The sequence below is a fragment of the Antedon bifida genome, chromosome 8 (genome assembly GCF_963402885.1).
Source record: "Antedon bifida chromosome 8, ecAntBifi1.1, whole genome shotgun sequence".
NCBI classification, from domain to species: Eukaryota; Metazoa; Echinodermata; class Crinoidea; order Comatulida; family Antedonidae; genus Antedon; species Antedon bifida.
In genome coordinates, this window is record NC_136233.1 from 19,211,668 (window position 1) to 19,227,789 (window position 16,122).

The 16,122-nt window shown below is 33.0% G+C and overlaps 2 protein-coding genes across 2 annotated transcripts; both read left to right on the plus strand.

The window, feature by feature from the left end:
• The first annotated feature begins 245 nt into the window (after nucleotides 1-245).
• Nucleotides 246-4,448, plus strand: LOC144849730 (regenerating islet-derived protein 3-beta-like). Its single transcript, XM_078706759.1, has 3 exons — nucleotides 246-416; nucleotides 3,549-3,801; nucleotides 4,216-4,448. The coding sequence occupies exons 2-3, from the start codon at nucleotides 3,710-3,712 to the stop codon at nucleotides 4,376-4,378; spliced, it is 255 nt and encodes an 84-aa protein (XP_078562885.1). The 5' UTR covers nucleotides 246-416; nucleotides 3,549-3,709; the 3' UTR covers nucleotides 4,379-4,448.
• A 748-nt stretch (nucleotides 4,449-5,196) lies between these two features.
• Nucleotides 5,197-15,999, plus strand: LOC144849720 (glycerol kinase-like). Its single transcript, XM_078706742.1, has 16 exons — nucleotides 5,197-5,422; nucleotides 5,888-5,961; nucleotides 7,546-7,730; nucleotides 8,239-8,318; nucleotides 9,359-9,496; nucleotides 9,827-9,936; nucleotides 10,375-10,477; nucleotides 10,750-10,817; nucleotides 11,163-11,286; nucleotides 11,619-11,697; nucleotides 11,896-11,992; nucleotides 12,362-12,446; nucleotides 13,087-13,207; nucleotides 13,551-13,685; nucleotides 14,138-14,215; nucleotides 14,375-15,999. Exons 1-15 carry the CDS (start codon nucleotides 5,348-5,350, stop codon nucleotides 14,212-14,214), a joined length of 1,551 nt encoding a protein of 516 aa, XP_078562868.1. The 5' UTR covers nucleotides 5,197-5,347; the 3' UTR covers nucleotide 14,215; nucleotides 14,375-15,999.
• The last annotated feature ends 123 nt before the right edge of the window (nucleotides 16,000-16,122 follow it).

The window sequence follows — 16,122 nt, forward strand, 5'->3', positions numbered from 1 at the left end:
CATTATCCAAACGATCAAAGACGACCACTGAGTATATGCCAGAATCGAGCTCTCCAGTATCACGTATCTCTAACATTTCCCAGTGTTGTCCAGTTTCAACAGCTTCGGTAGAAGTAGGCCTAGTTACACGTCCTCTGTATCGGTCAAGGATGCTTTCTCCACCTAGTATTATCTGAGCATCGTTATGAAGCCAACCAATCACATGGTTATCATTTAAACCGTATATTTGCACAGAACAGGTTATCGTTGAACCAAGGAATACGCACGTTGGTAACAGCTCAGAGATAATCAGCATGTTCTTATACCTGTAGTGAACGACAAGGCATAGAAAATAGCTTCAGCAACTTATTCTTTGCGCCGGTCAGTTTGTAGCAAGTTGAAAAAGCCAGACACCTATTGTTAAACACAACACCCAGGTAAAATGTCATCGTTTGTTGCCTAATTAGTTTTGCACCAAAATTACGCCTACGGCCCAAACCTATGATAAGCAAAACATTAATAATTTCTACTCTATGCCTTCTTTCAAAGGAATATGTGATGCATATACAGTAGGCTTATAAGTATTTCTGGTTTCCCAATTCGTTTCAAATAATGGAAACATCAGATCAGTGACTTTTAGAATATAACGTAGATGAGTATTTCCTAATATTACACATGCAACAGACACTATAAAATGCAAGCAAAATAAATGATTTAATTGACTCACTTTTGCAATGTATTTTCCCTTCAAACGTGATAGTTCTGCTGATCCAAACCACAATTACAATCGATAGGCATTATTTATATAAAACTAACGGATTTCCCAGTTTAACTAGACTTCGTTAACGGTTGAATGACTAACTAACCGACCATGGGTGTACAATTTGAATAATGGTGAGATGGTGTTATATGGTGCATAAAGACTATTTTACCAAAGGTTTGGCAAATTCGTGCCGTTTCTCCGAACTCAGGTCAGCGGCCTGCTTCAGATATTTTCTTCAGATATGTAATCCTACCTATCAGCCAAAAAAGACCTGTACAATTACATTTACTTTATTTTCATATATTTAAAGTATAATATTGATTATAAGGAAGAGAAACAAGACATAAACTGTAGAAGTCGATTTTATTGTGATTAATATTATATTATATTGATTATTTGATATTTATTATAAAAGGACGGGTAGTCATTTTACCACAGTATGTAGTTCTATAATATTCAAAAGATTTTCCATAGTTGTAAATATCCTCATCTATAATAAAGGATCCCAATGGAAATAAGCTGATAAGCTTTTTGGGCTATCCTGGAAAATCTTTTATAAATGTATTATTTGTAATGTCCGTAATTTATGTTATCACTTTGTATGTATTTTTTATGATGATTTTCCAAATAAATTCAAATCAAATCAATATTCAAAAGATTTTCCATAGTTGTAAATACCCTCATTTCTTGATTAAAAGTACAGGTAGCCGGTTTGTTTGTTTTCAAGAATTTTTAAGTTATCGTTCCGAATAATGTCATTTACAAACCATGCCTACTGTGTATTTCAGCAAATCGATATATTGGTGACGTCAAATGCTTAAGTTATGCTTATCTTCAACATGGGCCGAAATAACAAATAGCACGCCCTCTTTTGCTTTCTTTATCTTGCCAAGTGTTTCGCTCAGTTTCTTAGCGCTAAATATCATATTCTATATGTAATTTTGCTAATATATAAGAAGATTACCATTTCGGTTAACAACAAAGTCTAAAACGAATCAGTAAATGTTGCAATTAATTTATATAATGTAACATAGGCCTACAACATCAACCAAGAAAGTTATACAGTAGTTGTTATGCATAACCAAAATCTTGATTAGATTCTCCTCCTCTTGTATTGTAAACAATGTCCATTCTGTAATCCATGTCGTCATCGCATTGTTGGCCAACGTTAACAAACATGACGTCACGTTGTGCAATTTGATTGAGAGTTCCGTCATGGCGCCGTTCGTAAACTCTCAGAGAATACGTAGCTTCATCAACTTGCTCTACATTTGTTATTTCAAGCATGAATAAACCATTGGCGCCAACACGAGGATGTATACGTTCACTGCAGTGGTCGTCTGTCAATATTTCTTCTCCTCTAGTAATCTCTTCTCCATTTCTAAGCCAGCTTACTACGTGGTTTTCTTCAATTCCTTCCACACCACCCGTTACAACAACATCTGACCCGAGTAAAACACAAAGTGGCATAAAGTTAGCTACGATAGTCACCATGTTACGAAATGTCACACAGTTTCTATATTAAAAAATATAACATTAACAAACTTCTATATAAAAAAAAGAAACCAAAGGAACGTATGGTTTATGAATGTGTTCTGCGGGAACATACAATACTGATAGCATTTATAGAAACCTTACATAAACATCATCCGGAATCGTGACCCAAAACTATTTTCTTTTTCATTTCAAAATTTCCCTTTTATGCTATTTTTAGATTTGGTATTTACATGACTGCTTTGAATAACTCGGATTGTTTATTTCCATTTTTTGCTAAAACGTTGAGATCAATCAATAAGCACTCGATCGGAAACTGAGGGAAATGCTTGGTAAAGTCCAGGGGAGTACGACAAAGAGGGCGTGCTATTAAATATTTTTGCTCATAGTATAGAAGATGCACATTCCTCGAGATTATATAAATAACCATTTTCTTGTTCCTTTTTTAAAGTAATTATTTTACAAAATGTACAAACCAACGAATAAACATACAACAAACAAACAAAAAGCATACAAAGCTGATAATAAATTGCTTTACGCAAAGAATCAATCATAATTCAATCTTTGTGTGATTTGTTAAATGACGTAGCATATACCATATAAATAATGAAAAAATACGCAATTAGTCAACGTTACAACAAATTAACGGCTAGGTAATGTAATTACTTGATTAGGGAAAAGAAATTATTAAATTTCGAATAATGTATGATGCGACGCGTCTATATAACCCAGCTTTCTGGTTCTCGATTACATTATTAGTACTTATTCAAGGAACCAACCACAAATAGTGCTGTTTCACAATGTTAGGCATGCGAAGTCATTTCTGTTTTATATTATTTTTACTCATACCAACAGTCAAGGGTAAGATTCAACTTATTTTTTAAAAATTCAAGTTAGTTTGTGAAATAAAAAATGATGTAGGCCTATAATAAGTCATGATTACAGATAGTGAAACAGCTGGCATGGAATGGAGGAAATATAATTTTATGGGACATCTGCTCAGAAAGAAAAAACTGGAACATTTAATTTTAACAGGGAAGATCGAAGGGAGGAAATCAAGAGGAAATCAAAGAGCTATGTTTATAGAAAGGATTGCAAAAGAACTCAAACTGAATTTTGAAGAATTTTTCAGAGTCGCTGAGAACCGGACTTGGTACATGAAGAAGAAGAAGAAGAAGAAGAAGGCTATATTGATTGTGATAATTCACTCACATAGACTCATAATTATATTCTACTGCAGTTACTATACTGTAGTAATCTTGACATGATTCTTTTTTATAGTAGTTTTGAATTTTGAAAACTTAAATTATAGGTTGTCCAATCGGCGAACAAAGTTACGAAACATCATGTTACTACATCCATGACGTCACGGCAACCACCTGGTCGACCGCGTCAAGTGCATGTGAATTGCGTGGCACGGGATATCGCCTGGCGACCATCACGTCAAGTGAAGAGCAGCAGGCAATCCAAGGAATGGTGAACCATTATACGTTTGACTTTTGGATTGGTCTTCATCAACCAACTACAGGAGCACCATTCCAATGGGAGAATGGTCTTCTTTATAGGTGAGTTATTAGTTCCTAACACGACTTGGAGCCCACATTAGGCCTCACTATAATAATGATACGAAATGTTTGTCTGTACGACATCGGATTTATGTAAATTATACATTTGTCCAAGTCGTCGTCCACTATTATAACACTTTTTTTTTGGAGACGTTAGAATCGACCAAATTGGATACAGTCGACAATTCCCGCCTTTTTATATACCAAACCTAATTCAACTTATGTGAATAGTACTTCCATATGACGTCATAAGCCGGTTTCTAGTTCATCGCAAAAAAAAAAGAACATCTAAAGATCGGATTGCCAGTTATCTTAAAACCTGTTTCATTTATAGCTTAAAAGTTCTGACTGGCATTACCAACGTATAATTTGCTACGGGAACTTCACTTTACTACATGTTCGATCATTTTACAGCTATTCAGACTGGGTAACAGAACCGTCTACAAGCGGACGCAAATGCACGCGTCTTGATTATTCAAACGGGTTCCGATGGACTACAGAGACCTGTAACCAGCCTGCAACCTCCACGCCTTACATCTGTGAATATGAACAGGGTAAAGTATATCGCAACATTTAAAAGTGTTACTTTACAAATCAATCAATAGATTTGTTGAGACCATTGATGTTTGCGCGTGCCATACCTAAGCGTACCATACAAAAGACAAATATTAAATGTTATCTTTTTGACGCTCAAAGTTAAATTAAGTCCTTGGTTCGATTTATTTTGAGTGTAGAATCGTGGGCCTATTATAGTATTAAGTATGGCACGCGCAAAGTTTCTTTAAAAAAACCGATGTATGCAAAGAAAAACGTATTGCGTTATTATATCAACATTGTTGCCGGCAATTGGTCATGGCATGCCATGACATGACCAATTTTGAAATGGGGGAAGGGATGAGCTTCCTTTGACAGAATTTTGTAGGAGCAAAATGGAACTCAGACGAGAGCATCTAATGTGAATTGTTCGAACTACAGTACACCTATACGGGTAACGGTAAGCACGTATTTTTTTAAAAAAATAAATAAGATTTATATGTAAGATTTAAATAAACTAAGATAGTTGGTTATTGCAAATCAATTTAAACCAGTTAACTCCGATTGCAATAACAAATCCTAAGTAAGTTTAATGAAATTAATTAATTCCTAAGCCATTGAGGATTTCGGTGCATTAAATTATTATTATTATTATTATTATTTGTATATTTCATTTCTTTCCGTCTTATTTTTGCCGTTTTCACTACAGTTATACTATTATATACTTAATAAAATATCGTCAACAAATTATATACTACTAACATCCCTTTAGTTATAATGAATTATTCCAAAGTTGGTAGGTAACCAATCACAACATACAACAGAGGATACATAATTATTTACATGCTTGGTTGCACACAGCCTCAAGACCACACTCTGATGAGAGAAAACGAATGTTTACAAAGCACTCATAACACGTTTCTGACCCTTACAGAACGGTTTGACCCTGCTCTGTCCCAATTCCGATTTATAGTTAAAGTTGTGATATATATCTCGATAATTTGTGTTCAATATGTCTGCGAAAAACACCGATATCGGTCCTTTAATTGGAGCTGTCGATCAAGGTACCAGCAGCACACGGTTTTTGGTAAGTCAAGCATGAATGAATTCAGGAGATAAGCATTAATTTGTGGTGGGGGTGTGCGAAGGTGGCAGTGGGGTGTGTTCATGTTGATTGATGTGATAGGCTATTTCTTTTTATCTACTGTATTTATTTTAGCTAAAGTATCAGCAGTGTGGGCAGTTAATCTTTTATGTGGTGGCCTTATGAATATTTAGATTGTTGTTGTAAATGTCAATTGAAATATTTGCAAGAATGATTAGGATTTATATTTAGATGACTACCTTGTAAAGTTTGTGACATTTCAAAACCCACCAATCATGTTGTTCAAATATTTGCATTTAGTAAATTTGAAGGTCAGAGATTGCATACTATAATATTCCTACTCCTATGTTAAAATTTCAATAAAAAAGTAAAATATAAATTACAGTAAAATCATAATTTGACATTTTACTACTGACCAGTTTTTCTGTTTTGTTGCATTCTTCAAAGGTTTTTTCCAGTAAAACGTCCGAGTTGATATGTTTCCATCAAACAGAGTTGACACAGATGTTTCCAAAAGAAGGGTAAGATGAATGGGAAATAGTGGTGTTTCTAAAAACATTGTTGGCATATTAATGAAAATTGAATACTACTGTGTTATTTTAAAATTCATGCTAACTTAATTATGGGAGGGCATTCAGGGCTTAGGAATGCATTTAAATAGTATTTTCAAGGGCATCAGCGCTTACTTCACAGATGTTTCTTCCCATATTGAGTGATTTAATAGATTTATATGGATAGAAAAGAAATTTAAAAAAAATTAATGGTAAACATATTCACATAAGTTGAATAGAACAATTAGAATGTCCATTATTTTCAGGCTATTTTTACAAAATGTTTATGCTCCTGTGGCTGTATTCATCATTCATATGAGGTTAAGGAAAACACCCTTAAAATTAAAAAAATCTCATATCAAAGTGAATAAAATTTAAGGGAAATACTTAAATATTTATTATTGAATTAAGTTTTATAAATACTTAATATTTAAGAGGAATATATCACAGCAGGGAACCAGAACACTCTTGCATCATCAGCCATTCATGAAAATTGAATAAGAATTAAAATGTTTATACGGACCACTAGTGTGCTTTGCATAAAATTCTAAAAACAAAAGTTCTCTGTTTTTATATCTATATATTTTAAATTATCAGTCCCAATGGAAAAAGATGGCACCCTGCAAATTGACAATGAAATTAACTTTGGGATCTTTATCACTCATCAAGGAATACAAAAATAGTCAGAAGTGTGCTGTGTGTGTTGCTCATAGTGAATATAAAATAAAAAGACTAAACCACTATACTATACAAGCCTGAAAATACCAGTACCGACAGATGATATTGTTTTATGATACTTTTCACACAACAGATATCAACCCTTGATTATATATTCTTTCCTATAAAAAAATATCTTCAGCATGTTGACAATGAAATTTGATTAACCTTTGTACTTGTGAATGACACAGAGAAGGTCAAGTTGTGTATAAAAGATATACATATAGCTATAAACAAATAAACTTCTGACCTACTTTTGAAACATGAAGTTTCAAGGACATCAATGAACATTGTTAAAATGATAATGAGTTATCTAACATTGTTTTTTTTATTATCATTTTGTCTAACATTCACCCACTTTCAATTCTTTTTAAATTTAAATAGAGTATAAAGTTAACTTAGTTAACTTTAATTTATTTTTTTAGAATTTATTGACTGCCATGATCTACAATTTATCAAGCATTTTGCTACAATTTTAACTGTATTTTATCATAAAATTATATATAAAATTGAATATACATGTTACTCGAATAACCCAACCCACTAAACACCCCCCTCAACAATAAACACCCAGAGGCCCATATATAATACCGTATATATTATTTAAGATATAAACAAAGGACACGATGACATCATATTAATACCATATTTGGACACATCACACTTTTTTGTCAACAAGTTTGATAGTGTAGATAGTGCTTAAAGAACCATGAAACCAGACAAAAAAAAGTGGGGATGGGATGTAGAGTGAAAAATGTAGAAAATGTAACTGTACCAATTATCAATTAAAGAGAATTTTATTTTAAATTAAAATAAAAATCATAACATTTATGGCAGATGGGTTGAAGAGGACCCGTTAGAGATTCTGGAAACTGTTTATACATGCATCGAGGAAACCATGAAGAAGCTGGCAGCAAAGAACATTGATGCAAGTTGTATGAAGGCTATCGGGATCACAAACCAACGTGAAACAACCGTTGTGTGGGATAGAACAACAGGAAAACCATTGCATCCAGCTATTGGTGAGATTAAATTAAGAGAGCATGTATTTTATTTTATTGCTTATTTATTATTGCTTAATAACTTGTTTTGCTTATCAATTTTGTTGATAACTAATGGAAATGTTAAATTCTTCCACTCAATCAGAAGTTTATTTAAGGCTCTTTCAACCTGCTCTATTTTTGACCTAGCACCCAACCTTTGATAACCTCCAAGAACTGATGAGATCGATTGACTCAATCCTTTATTTTTGGCATCCACTTTTTATTGTAGCCTCATAACTTTTAACATGAATATTTTGATTTTTTATAGTATAATATAACTCAACTGAACTGTTAATGAATTATTATTAATGAAAACAGTACATAAGCAATCAATCAATGTTGTCAAAATGATGAAAAGACAAGTTTTGAGCTTACCAACTAATTTACATAATCAACACTTGGTCAGGGCAAATGAGGGCAGCAAACAAAATAATGTATGGTGTGAAGAATGGGCTAAAAACCAGTAATATAAACATTTTTTTCCCAGTGTGGTTGGACAACAGAACTGCATCAACTGTAGATAAACTAATCAACAAGACTCCAAATAAAAACAAAGAATTCCTCAAGGTAATTTAAGTTTATGAATTTACAATAAATAAACAAAAACTACAATAAAGTCCAGTGAACTTCTCAGAAGATGTGCTGTTACAGTATGTTTGGTGGTGGATAAATTAAAGCCCCCTTCCCTACGTTTTTTAGATCTAATTTAAGATCACAAACTATATTTAATGTAAAAATAATACTATATGGTCCTATTGTGATAACTTTTTTTGTCTTTAAACGGTTAAAAATGTGAAAAATAAGTCGATTCTAATAATTATAGCGGCCCGCTATAAATCCCAAAATGCATTGCGCGCGGATTGATATTTTTGTTTTTCACCTGTAATTCGCCCACTTTTCGATCGATCGTGAGGCCAAAACAAATGGAAGACTCCTAACTTTTCAGCGAAAATACCGGGTTTTCCCCAATTTGTATCAACGGAGTCTGGCAAAAATAGAAAGACAATTAATGCAGCAACTATACAACGTCAGGCTAGGTATATAGCTAGCGTACGATGTTCGTACGTTACCGATGTTTACCAGCTAGGCCTACAAAACTAAGCTTAGCTAGGCTAGGCCTAAGACCGTCCACGAGAGGTCGATCGCCGCGAGCTACTTAGGTAGTGCATTGTTTCTCACTTTTGATCATAATTTACCATAAAACGTACATTTAAGACAAGGAATGACATGGTTTAATGTTTTTAAAGTGATATATATGTATTATTTTCCAAAAAACGTCCAAAATTGCAGGGAAGGGGTCTTTAAGTAATTCTTCATTCCTTAGAGTCATATCTTGGCACTGAGCTGCTACTTGAAAATTGTGATTTTCGACTTGATAGTCGAGTATTTATTTATTTTTACTTATTTAAAACAGGGATGAAAATAGGATTACAAAAATATATATAAGAATTCTGTAATAATCTGTGTTTTTGACTCGCAAGGCATGAACAAAAGTGCAAAGCAGAACAAAATAGATAAGAATTATGTATATGGATTGAACCTAAATGCATGTTGTGCTACAACTAATTTCAACCTTCATAAGTCGATTTTTACTGTTCTATACATAGCCAAAGTGTGGTCTTCCACTGTCAACATATTTCAGTGCTGTGAAGGTGAGGTGGTTAATGGACAACATTCCTGCTGTTCAAGATGCTGTAAAAAATGGTAGCTGCCTATTTGGAACTATCGATTCTTGGCTGTTGTGGGTAGGTAGTTGAAAAACAATATCTGAAGACTGGTAGTATATGCAGGAGTCTTTGGTAACAAACAACAAGAGCATAGCTAGGATTTTTACAACGGCGTTCGTTTTTTCACAAAAGAAGCAAAAATCGTCATGAGCTAGGCTATATAGCCTATATGTAGGCTACATATTTATCATACTTCACTGCTGAACCCTAGTTTGAGAAAGGTATGGGTTATGGAAACCCCTCAAACTCCTCTGAACTTACTTAAAATTATCAATCCAGCTTCTTTTATTCTGTCTTCCATTGGAGTAATTTTTATGGCGAACAACTGCATGATTGATCTATTTTTAGAACATGACGGGTGGAGTGAGTGGAGGAGCGCATCTGACTGATGTCACCAACGCTAGCAGAACCATGCTGATGAACCTTAAAACACTGCAGTGGGATGAAGACTTATGCAAGTAAGACTACTGCATGTGGTGAAATAGAATGGGTGAAGTGGAGATATGAGATGGTTTTTGCTACACTGTATTTGAAGGGGATGGGGGACAAAAGAAAGATGAACTTTTAATGTTTACCACGGTTTATCGTTTCTTGAACTGTTTTAAATATGTATATAAATTTATCAAGAGGTATGCACTTTTATGTTTGGCCTTTGGGTAGTTGCCAAATGTTTAATAAATATACATTTGATGACATGCAAATGGTAGAATGTCAGAATAGAAAATAAAAAAAACATGATGACATTGAAAGTGAGGTTACTCTTGGCGATTCAGAAATTTAAAATTGTTCTATGTGTCTTAGTTTTCTTCCAGGCATTGCTTCTTCATTACAGGTGTCACAAATTTGAATTTTCTCCCCTCTTTTGAAATTGTTATTCAGTCAAATGTTTTTCCTAGGTTCTTTGATATACCAATGTCAATTTTACCAGAAATTCATAGTTCAGCGGAAGTGTATGGAAATCTTAGCAAAGGTGTATTAAAAGGGATGCCTATTGCTGGGGTATTGTATTTCTATTAATTATTTAATTTATTTTCATACCGTTTTGTCAAATTAACTATCCTAATGCAATCTGTTTTTAAACTCTTCCATTGTGAATATCAATAATATGATTTTTATTACAATATTATCTTTATTATAATATTAAAACACACATTCACAAATATTACATATATTTTGCAGTACACCATGGTCTCCAAAAGGATATAAAGTTAAGTTTTGGTTAGATATGCTACTACAATTCCTATATCTATCATATAAACGTTTTCCCTTAGATTCTTGGTGATCAACAAGCTGCTTTAGTTGGTCAGAATTGTTTCAAAAAAGGAATGGCCAAAAATACGTAAGTGGATCTGAAACCAACATACAGAAAAAAGTAGCAATTCAACAGTTTATTTTTTTCACTACTGAGATCAATATTGGTGATGACAGTATATGTTGCTGGCACTTACCTGGATGAACCAATAGTGGCCCATGCTCTCTTAGTAAGACTTCCAGTCAGAAAAACAGTCTGTTTGCCAGGAGTTATTATGTGAAACTTATTACAGTATTAAGGTCAATCTTTCAAAAAAAAAAAAAAATCAGCTATAGAATTCAATTCTATTGATTTTTTACAATGATAATATAGAAAAGTACAAAATAAGTCTATGTAGGGTTAAGATGGTAACGTTTTTTTTTCTGCATACAGGTATGGTACAGGTTGTTTCCTGTTATACAATACTGGGGAGGAAGCAGTTCAATCAGCTCACGGTATGCTTACTACAGTTGCTTACAAACTGGGACCAAAAGAACCAACAGTGTTTGCATTGGAGGTACAGCACACCATTTTATTTTTTAATATGAAAATGAATTTCTTCATATTGCCAAAGAGAGAAAATATGCAGGCCTGCGATAACCATAAGCAAGTAATAATTATACAACCTTTTGATGAAGTCAGTACTAGTCGTAGGGAGGATTTAGAAATATTGCTGTCTGGTCTATTGAATTTTTCAAGTTTTGTTTGCTAAGTTTTGTTTGCTATAGGCCTTGACACCATGAGAATGCGAGATACTGTACCTTTACTTTATGAATAATGTTTTCTCTGAGTGTACATACAAAGGTAAAAACATTTTCATTTGGAAACAACTAATGTATCTTCTTTCAGGGATCGGTTGCCATTACTGGTGCAGCTGTGCGATGGCTTAGGGATAATTTGGGATTTATTAAGGAAGCTCATGAAATTGGTAAGTTTGAGTTCCAGTGTATGATTGCAACACAATGATTACACAGTAAAACCCCTTCCCCACAAATAGGTGTGACCTCAAAATATAGGTTAGGTTTAGTGTTAAAAGCTGGTTTTAAAGCAGTATCCTTTTAATAATATTTATGTCCCTTGAACACTGCAGTATGTATAAATTCTAATATAATACATTATTTTGCAGAGGAACTTGCAAAGAGTGTTGATGACTGTGGAGGTGTTTACTTTGTGCCTGCTTTCTCTGGACTATATGCCCCCTATTGGCAGACAGATGCACGAGGGTATGTTACATCTTTCTGGCAAAGTCACTGGAAAAGTTACTACTGTACTTGTTTCAAGAATTTATGTAAAGATTTGAAGATAAACTGAATATCGTTGATATAAAGTTTGCGATACACATAGTTCTGAATCAAAGTTTTTCGATCAATATACTTCGATTGGCCTCATGAGTGAGCATGCAGAAAGTCCAGGAAACTGGGAATATAGGGAAATTGGGTGGGACTGGTGTAAAAGCTAAAACAATAGCAATGTTCACAGTTGGTTGAATAAAAAGTAGCTATAGGAGAGCATTGTTTCTAAAAAGTTAAGAAGTATCTTAACTTTGTGTGCAGTTTAATTTCACTCACCTGATCTTCTTGTTTATTTTTCAGTGTGATTTGTGGGCTGACACAGTATTCTACTAAAGCTCATATCGCCAGGGCAACCCTGGAGTCAGTTAGCTTCCAAACTAAAGAGGCAAGAAGAAGAAAAACTTCATTATTCATTGAAATACATCATGATTATTTTGAACTAAATTGAAATTGTGTTTCTTCTATGTTTTTTGTTATCTTTGCTTTATTTTTACAAACATCGTTTGTGGTATAGATATTTTGATATATTATTACATATATACAGACATAATTATAAAACATTCAAATTGCGTGCTGGAAAGGGAAAGAAACACAAAATTGCTATTTAATAATTAAATGTTCAAAGTTTAAAGGCCTTACACATACACAGTCAAGGCCAACTGCAGTATGCTGCTAATAATCAAATTAAAATTAGATGTTAGAAGTACCAGCATCTTTACAAGGTTTTATTGCTGTACTTATGGCTGACCTCCCTTTTGCAAGAAGATTATCTGTGAAAAGAAAAATCACAAATATTCTGCATCTAAGTCGATCTAGTTTAACATCTAACCTGTAATGGAGGGGGATGTGGTGGTTGTTATATTGTGTCTTTTGCATTTCACACAAAAAACCTATGTTAAATGGCAAATCAAATGCATACTGCATACTTAATTAATATTAAGTAATTTTTGTAGATGATTGTTGATGATGTATATTATGGTAGTATAAACTTATTTTAATACATGTGTTGATTGTAACGAATTCAGCTTTTAGATGCAATGAATAAGGATTCCGGTATTCCCTTACGACAGCTGCAAGTTGATGGTGGTATGACAGCTAATAATCTTTTAATGCAAGACCAAGCAGATCTACTAGGTATTCCAGTTGGTAAGGAGAAAGTTTGTTTTTACTTGTCTGCTCTTTGAATTACATATCAGAACATTTTTTTCATGAAAAGCTATTATGGTATTAAATCTGAAAAGACGCAATACAACACAAAATGATGGAGCAATAAGCAACATTAAAGGGACACCATCAGCACCGAACAAAGTGTCCCCCCCCCCGATAATTGTGGGGTAATCCCTGAATATACCACACAAAATGTTAGAATAAATAACATGGCATAGGAGATAGGGACGTTATCAGGAAGTGTTCACCATAATAGGGATATCCCGGGATAGAGGCTATCTGACAAACCTTCCCTAAAACCAAAGATGTTTTTCTTTTTAAGTACGTCCAACGATGCTTGAAACAACAGCGCTTGGTGCAGCAGTGGCTGCTGGGAAGGCTGTAGGAGTTTGGGATATAAACCAAGAAAAGGACGTAAATGGAAAAACAACTTTTACCCCGGCTATCGATGAGAAAGGTTTGTATGATATACATTATATTATGTTGACAAAAATCATTTTTAATTTTAGAAATAAATTCATATACAAAGAATATGGAACTGTAGTGTAGCATTCCTGTCTTACAACTCCAAGGTCCAGGGTTAAATATAAAACTACTGCAACTCCCTTAAGAACCTCAAATGAGACCCTTTACACACCTACAAAAACATCTAAAACAACTTGTAACAAGTTATAACAATTGAGGTTGTAACAATTTTTGCAGATGTGAAAAGGGTATTCGTTTATGAATAAATTTTAATTTGGTAATTAGGAATCTCAGGCTCTGCATAAATGTCACCAACTCATGTACGAATATTCACAAATGATGTTCTACGGAGTAGAGGAAAATAATAATGATGATGAATAAATATTTTTTTTTAATCTTGTAAATTTGGTTATATGAAATAAATGAATGCAAATTATGTTTCAGTTCGTGAAAAGCGTTTTAAAAAATGGTTGAAAGCTGTCCAGCGGTCAATGCAGTGGGAGGAACGAGATAATGAATAAGGTGATTTATATTTAATATCGTACATTTTTGGAAAAATGATTTTGTAATTATCTACAAATTAATCTTGTGTAAAATTTAATGAAACAATTTATTTATTGATGAAAACAATTTATGAAAAAATATAAAATAAAAGTAATTTCTAATCAATTGTTTTTTTAGGTCTTTCATTGGAAAGATTTCCAAATAATGTGTGCAGAAGCGAAAAGAAGGTCAAGTTTGTCAATCGCACAAAAAAAAAATAAATAAAAGTTAGTAAAAGTTAGGCTTCAATGCACACCACCAAAATGGAGACATCTCTTATCCTACCTTTCCCACAAACTTTGACTTTTCTTGCTGAAAGGAGATGAAACTAAACCCGACTCCCATTACATAGAGAACTGTGATCAAGAAATTTAAGGATTTTTATAATTTTGGTTGAATAACTGATAACTTTGATCAATTTAATTCTTGGATATTTGGAATACAGAGCCTATGATAATTATACTTGTTATGTCCCATAATATATGCAAGAAATCATTTAATACTAGTAAAAATTGATTTATATCAATTAAATAGTTTACCCCGGTTTTAAAATTTCTATTGCTAGTTGTAGAAAGTAAACCTTTACAACAACATTTATAATAATCGGACTTATTTTCTGTTCGGCAGAATGAGTATTGTAATTAAACCAAAAGTGTTGCTACAGGAATTACATATAGTGGTAAAATTGACACATTTATGTAATAATAAAAATAGTTTACTTATTCTAAGTCATTCAAAATAAGTAAAATTCTTATCTTACAACATTTGTTGGAGCACTACTTTTCAACACGCTTCATCACTGCTTTCGAAGAACAAGTAAGTTTATTATCAATGTTGTTGTAACGGTTTTATAAAAAAAAGAATAGAAATTTTAAACTTTAATATGAAACTTCCAAAACATTTCTAAAGTATGGCACACCTGAAAATGAAGGAGAAAACAACAACAGTATTTTTTTTTAGATTTGTATGCTAATCAATTACTGTAGTTCCAACTTCAATTACTCAGTTTATACAGTATTATATCAGATAATATTTATATCATTGTTTGTTTAAATGCATGCCTTGGTAGTACAGTAGTAACATAGTTATTGTTTGAGAGTTTTTGTGGTGCTATGATTGTGTTTGTAATATGTACCAGTACGGGGCGCACGTTTTTTTTCTCTCTAAAAATCCGAGGTGGAAGAACGTTATGAATAAATATACATAATAGGTTATGGTATCAGTTTTCTGCAAGCCAATTCTTTGGCTTCAGCTTGTTTGTAGAATGTGTATCTTGCAATGGATTTCACGCGTACGCCAACCGACACAATGGTTTGTCTGAAAACTCGATTTCGATTTCTCTCTTTTTCCATTTCTATATATTACTAAACATTTCATTCTCAACTGTATCCAAATTTATCTTTAGCGTACTTTCACTTTTAAGTCAAGATCACACGAATAAATAATCGTTGGATCAATCAGGTCAATCAATATGTATACTGATGTAGGCCTATTTAGATACATCACAACACATCTATAATAGTACAAACGGAGCCGCCATTCCCTTGATAGCAAAACTATTTTCCAAGCATTTATTTAGAAGCAAGAAAATGATAATTTATGTATCACAGATATTCAAGGAAACTCATTTTCCTAATTGCGTTTGTAAATTATTGTGGTATGTCAGGGTACACCTCATTCAGCCTACTACTGTACGTTAGTCTTTCTCTATTTTTAGTTACAAATATATTATGTTGTATAAAATAATATTAAACAAGTTTATTGGAAGAAAGACATTGGTATTCTGTTAATTATTTGACTTTCTCTTGAGAACAATGAATATTACGCGCGGTAAATTTGTTTTCTGTAGGCCTAACTGTATTTTGATTTTGTACGTATTTTTATTT